The sequence below is a fragment of the Ananas comosus genome, linkage group 1 (genome assembly GCF_001540865.1).
Source record: "Ananas comosus cultivar F153 linkage group 1, ASM154086v1, whole genome shotgun sequence".
NCBI classification, from domain to species: Eukaryota; Viridiplantae; Streptophyta; class Magnoliopsida; order Poales; family Bromeliaceae; genus Ananas; species Ananas comosus.
In genome coordinates, this window is record NC_033621.1 from 11211779 (window position 1) to 11218034 (window position 6256).

Genomic DNA, 6256 nt, shown 5'->3' on the forward strand with positions numbered 1-6256 from the left:
AAATTTATTTTCTAGGTACTCCAAATATTCTAGATCAAGTTTAACGGAGCCGATCGACGATTCGAAAGTCGCAACATCGAAAACGAGCTGGAAGCACGGAAGGCTCCGTGCTTCCGATAGCATAGTAACCTCACTCCTATTAGCAAAATAAGAAATCTTTTTTATTTAATTTTTTTTACCCATTTTCTTAGTTGCAAATAAGATAGATGTTGAGATGCGAAATAATAACTAACTCGTTTTAGTGAAGTTTTATATGCAAATTTACCAGCAGCATTAACAGATCATCCATAATTTAGACCTCGTGAACACATCCAATGGTATACAATCAACATAGGTACAAAACAAATCTCCATAGATGATTAATATCAAATGGGCCAATGAATAATTATTCCTATCAAATTATGATCAAATCAATATGCACAAGTACTCTTCATAGACAATAATTATCAGATCATTGGCCAGTGAATAATTTTACGTGTGCAATGCAAAAACACAAAATTACTGGTATTACATATACTTACCATATTACTGGTACAAACTCTGAGCTCTCAAATAATGAATAACAAATAAACTATATCTATATTTTAATCAATTTTTCCTGCAACAGGAACTTTGCAGCATATGTCCAGGATTTCGTCTAAAGGAGCATGATCGCCTGTGCCTTCGTCTTTCCTCGCGTATAACAATTCCTTTCCCTTAAATACAAACATACCGCCCTGCAAAACAGGAGAAAGAAACCGATTTTTGAGTAATTTTTGTCTATCATAGCTTCTGAAATGGCTTCTCTATTCCAAACAACAGCAACCAGGCTTTATCTTTGCTGTAGTTTTTGTTTTTGTAAATGCAAATTTTTATGATCGGATGCACCAGTAGTTGGGCTTACCTATTCTGGTCATCATTTGATGCACCCTGATGTGAATTGGCATCTTCTTGAAGAAAAAACAAAGAAGCGAAAAAAAAAGTTTCTACTGAGATATTTGGTTTTGGCGTCGAAGTAGACCCGAGCTGCTAATGGAATGAAGTGTTTCATCATCCACCAAGATAACCAGTGGCATCGAATTTATATTTAGAAAAACAAAAGAAAAAAGGCAATGAAACCAAACGAGACCTAAAACTCTTGCGGTCGCAAGAAGCAAAAATGAGCTTTTACACTCCGAAAGAAGAATCAGCTTAGGGTACAGCAGTAAGCTGTTTCAGACTCTTTAACTAAAAAGCAATTGATGCTTCTTTTAACAGAACTACTCAAAAAACACTTCTATACAAGCTCTGGACGGATAGAACGGGCGCAAAGGACCAAACGTTGAATTAAATCGTGACTAGAGATGATACTGGTATAAGCTATTCAACAATAAATAACCTGCTGCAGGACGCTGGCCCTGTCATCAGGAGTGGCTTCAATTGTGTAGTTCTTCACTGCGTTCTTAAGAGACTCGAATCTCGAAAATACCTTAGCCTGTTGAATGGCAATCCAAAAGCATATCAGAATGATTAATACATGAGAAAAATCAAAATATATTATACTTAAATATTTTTCTAGCAAACTCGGCAACAATTTGGCAGAGTACATTTGAATGAAAAATCTGATGCTTACACTGGCCGGATTGAAGAATGTACGGGCCAAACCATAGTATAGACCTAAGACATCATATGCCTGAAAGTGTTGGACAATGCAAAGTTACACTCCACAGTAGTACAGGCAGAAAAATAAATTTCAACTTACGAAAACTAAATCAATGGGCTCTTGATATTGGTTTTCTGCTGAGATTGTGTTTTCATTAGGCCTATATACTTCAGATAATTCTTTTTATTTTTTGATTTTCAACAAAAATTAAAATTAAAATTAAAATAAATAGTAAAGGCCCTGCTGATACATCAAAATAATTACTGTGAGGTAATTATTATCAGAAACAAATGCAATGTTCACAATACTGAGTAAAATAGCCGAAACCAAAAGATCAGCCGGCGAGGAAACAGTCCAGAAGTCTTTTAAGTCTCACCACTTTGCTCGTGTACGATGGGGAATGACAAGCAAGTGGAATTAACAAGTGGGGCATTGAATAGGTATTTAACAAGATTTAACACATCAAATTTTTGAACAATAATTTAACTTGTTTTATATACATGGTAGAGATTGGTTTCACAAATCAAGGAACCGAGGGGATTAAAAGTTTAAATTGGATCTTAAATCACATTATTCCACAAGATTAATCTGTGACAAAAAGGTCCAGGAACTCCTTAATGTAACCAACTTAAATATATGTATTGATAAAAAAAATTAGTAAAAGGAGGTTAGGCAGTTTCACAATCTTTAAACTCACTTTTCCATTCAGTCACGTTCAACAGATGTATCTTCTATTTCCGAAATACTAACATTCTTAGAAATGAAAGGAAGTGTTAGTTTGAACACTTTTTGTAAATTATGAATTTTGACTTCACATCTAAAATAGGAATGGTTGTTCACTATACGAAGAAGAAAACAAGCGAATCGGGTGGTACGACACTCAATCCCTCATCAAGTAACCAGTTTTCTTAAGAACCACAAAAATGGCTTATGTGTATTAAGATGATGTTTATATAACATGGGCATGTCCATGCTTCATACTTAACAAGAAGTTGAGAACAAGAATTATCACCTTGCGGTCTGGATCTGCATAAAGGCAATCCGATGGAAAAGGAAGCTGCATGATACAGAAAAAAAAAAAAAAAAAAAAAAAGTGTATTAGAAAACCAGAGATCATTTGCAACCCAATGTCCACATACTACAAAGATCTTCAAATGAAAAACAAAAATGATCCTCTACTAACCATAAAGCACAGAAGAAAATTTGGAACTTAAAATATATAGTATTTTCTATTGAATTTTACTGACCTTAAGAATGATATGATGCTAGAAACTACTCTGCAGTGCTTTAAATCTCACACCAACAACATTTAGTTTTCTACAAGTATATCTAACATAAGAAGCTATATCTGAAGCACAATCCTTTTCCGGCTACATGATCAAAAGAGAGATTGTTTAGTCAGGCTACATAGAATGTAGAAATGTTGCAAAAAAAATTTCAATGCATAATTATCATGTAGTTTTCAAAGCCCAGAGAAAATGGCCTTTTATAATGATAGAGCTAAACAAATTTGGACATGCAATGGTACCTTCATGTGAACCATCACATTGTATTTGTGGTGAAGGGAATCACTAATCTGACAAATGAACTCAAACAACAAATATTTGCACTGAAACTTCACACCAACTGCCCACTTGTACACTAATGACTAGAAGGGCAATTACCCGTTCAGCTAGAATGCGAGCTTTATCAGGAGTACCAACACCAATTGCAATTAGTTTGACTCCGGCCGAGTCAAATCTTGACTTTGAATCTCTCAGAACAGAAGCAAGCTCCCAACTTCAAGTCATTACAACAGATGCAAAATTCGATTTGAGTTGGTTTTGAATATTTTCATCAGTTATGCACTTCAAATTATTTAATTTGCTTACAACAAGGGACAAAACATACCAGCAAGGACATCCAAAATGCCTTAAAAGTGCCACTACGGCCATTCCCTGCACAAACAAACAAAATACAGGTGTGAGTATTATTATTATTATTATTATTATTATTATTATTATTATTATTATTACTGCAGATGGAAGAAAGGCATCTGCACGAAAATGGCAAGAAGCTACAAAAGATTCTTCTTTTAACAATTAATTTTACATTATACACTACGTAAGCAAATAGAATCCAAGTGTGAGTGTCATGATTTCGGGGTATTCATTTCAGACAGTAAGCATTAACTGGAAACAGTTTGTTCCTTAGTTAGGGAGTTAATCGCCGACTACATTAATTTGGGGCTTTGTGGTTAATTGAAACAATTGTTAAGATTATGCAGTTTTGTTAAATTATGTGGAACAATCGTCATTCTCCAATCGCTTAAGCTATCAAAGAATGGTATTTTATATTTTATCTTCAACACTCCTTATGTCTGGACTCGAGATTTTTTTGCTATGGTCAAGACGTGGACTTGAATTAAATGGGAGAAAATGAAATGGTACTAGAGCGCTGGTAGGATTTATCCTGCTCTGATACCATGTTAAATTAATGAAAAATAATTGTTTATCCCCAAAAGCTTAAAGCTATCATTGAACTAGAACTGTGCTTTTATATTTTATCTTCGACAATTTCACTCTAAATTCTTAATTTTGAGCCGCGATATATAATAGGTACATGCTTTTATGCATGGACTTAAGTCCAGAGATCGAGTACTTGAGCACTGCAGAGGTAAGGAAACAACCCTAACTCAGCTAATGATACATCCAGTAGAGGAATTACCAACATAAATTGGAAGATCCAAGGAGAGAAATTGGAGAAAGAAAGGGGATTCGACCTCGTTCTGATCCCACAGGTCTCTAATAAAGACGGGCTCCCCAGTGGATGCGGGGAAGATGGCGACGTCGCCGAGATCGTCCACGGCCGCCGAATCAAAGCCCGATGAGGAAGCAGCGGATCCCGCCGCCGCCGACGCCGCCGGAGCTGGGTGGATTGCCGGAGGGGAGCGGCGGCGGCGGAGGCTTCGCACGGGAGAGACAAGGGTGGGGAAGGGTTTCGGTGGGGGAGAGAGGAGGGGAGATCGATAGGGGCGGAGGAGGGAGAGAGAGTGGAGAGAGTGGGTCGCCATTGTCGATTTCGCGTGAGGGGAAACCCTAGCCCTAACCCTATGTAACAGCCTGGAGAATAAAGGAGTAGAGTAGTTAAAAGGGAAAGTAGTAAAAATGGTAAAGAAGAGGAATAAATGGTAGCAGCAAGGTGGAGAGCGAGCTCGGCGGAGCGATCCGGCGAGGAGTTGTGTCGGTGGAACTCCGGAGCGGATCCAAAAGGCGGACCCAATATCCGCCGGGCTGTGGATAGTGCGAAGAAGAGAGGACCGAAACCCACTTACCCGGTTACCACTCAACNAAATGGGAGGATCGATGTTGGAGGAGAAAATCCGACAGATTTTGGCAATTGGGGAAGATGGAAGCCGGCGGGTCGAATTGGCAGATCTTCGGAGCGGATCCAAAAGGCGGACCCAATATCCGCCGGGCTGTGGATAGTGCGAAGAAGAGAGGACCGAAACCCACTTACCCGGTTACCACTCAACTGATGGATCGGGCGGTCGGATTACTGGATCGGGTGTAAAACGCGGACTCGCTATCCGCTCGTCTGAGGATCATGCGGAGAAGGAAGCCCGATATCCAATCACCCGATTACATGATGCTCCTGGACCGGTCAAGCCAACGGGGGCCCAATTACCGCAGAATTAGCAGCCCATCAGGCCCATATCTCATATTAGCACTTTTGCTGTTTAGCCCTCAGATAGTAGTTAATTTTCCTTTCAGTTCAAGTCACCAAGTAGTATAAATATCAAAGTGTAATGTAAACAGGGATCTATCGATGAAATGCATTAGCTTGTCTTCTTCCCCAATTATCCTCTTTTTCTCATTCCCCAAAACCCTATTCTTATTCTTCTAAAACCCTATTCTCTTCCTCCCAATCTCTCTCCCTATCTCTCTCTGTTTCTCTACCTCTCCTTCTCTTTCACAAACTCACCTCCAAATCACCCCAAATCATCCGGTACATAACACCCTAACCCTAGAAACGCTCGTCGTCTCTTTTTTTCCGTATTAGGGAAGAGAGTGACCGTCGTAGCCGGGAAGAAGGCCATTCCGTGAGGCGGGAAACGCAGCGGTGAGACTGTGATGAGAGTCTTCCACGCGTCTTCGCTCTGTTTCACCAAAAAGTTTCTTCTTCTTTTTTCTTTTTTTTTTTTGCATTGAAGCAGCTAAAAAAATTAATTTCATATAGGTCCCTATAAATACAGTAAATTGCAAAAATTTTCTATAAAGTTCAACTTTCATATATTGTTTCTGTAAAAATTTTAATATTTTCAAATATGTCCTTCTGATTTGTTACAGTTAAAGCACTGCTTATTTTATAAGTGAAATGACATTTTTTTCATCATAGTTATATCCCTCCAAAAATTTCAACTGTTAATTAAAGAGAGGTAAAAAAGTCAATTCATCTCATTAATTAACTAGGATTAAGTATTTAATCTATAGTTAACTAAATTATTCTAGCATATTCTAACGACAAGGACATATTTGAAAATATCAGGACTTTGTAGGAGAAACATATAAAGTTGAACTTTGTAAGGACATACTTGCAATTCATTATATTTGCAACAACCTGTATACAATTAATCCAAAAAAATTATAAATAACT

At 37.8% G+C, this 6256-nt stretch overlaps 1 protein-coding gene across 3 annotated transcripts; it reads right to left on the reverse strand.

Moving 5' to 3' along the window:
• On the reverse strand, positions 355 to 5767 carry LOC109712407 (thioredoxin-like protein AAED1, chloroplastic). Of its 3 annotated transcripts, none has more exons than XM_020235962.1 (8): positions 5620 to 5767; positions 4328 to 4709; positions 3512 to 3558; positions 3286 to 3400; positions 2634 to 2678; positions 1592 to 1651; positions 1358 to 1453; positions 355 to 716 (listed from the first exon to the last, which is right to left on the reverse strand). In XM_020235962.1, exons 1-8 carry the CDS (start codon positions 5697 to 5699, stop codon positions 585 to 587), a joined length of 957 nt encoding a protein of 318 aa, XP_020091551.1. In that variant the 5' UTR covers positions 5700 to 5767; the 3' UTR covers positions 355 to 584. The 3 variants fall into 3 exon arrangements, with proteins under 3 accessions (XP_020091551.1, XP_020091559.1, XP_020091567.1); XM_020235970.1 differs by having other exon boundaries at positions 4383 to 4709; positions 5620 to 5751; XM_020235978.1 differs by lacking the exon at positions 3286 to 3400 and having other exon boundaries at positions 5620 to 5751.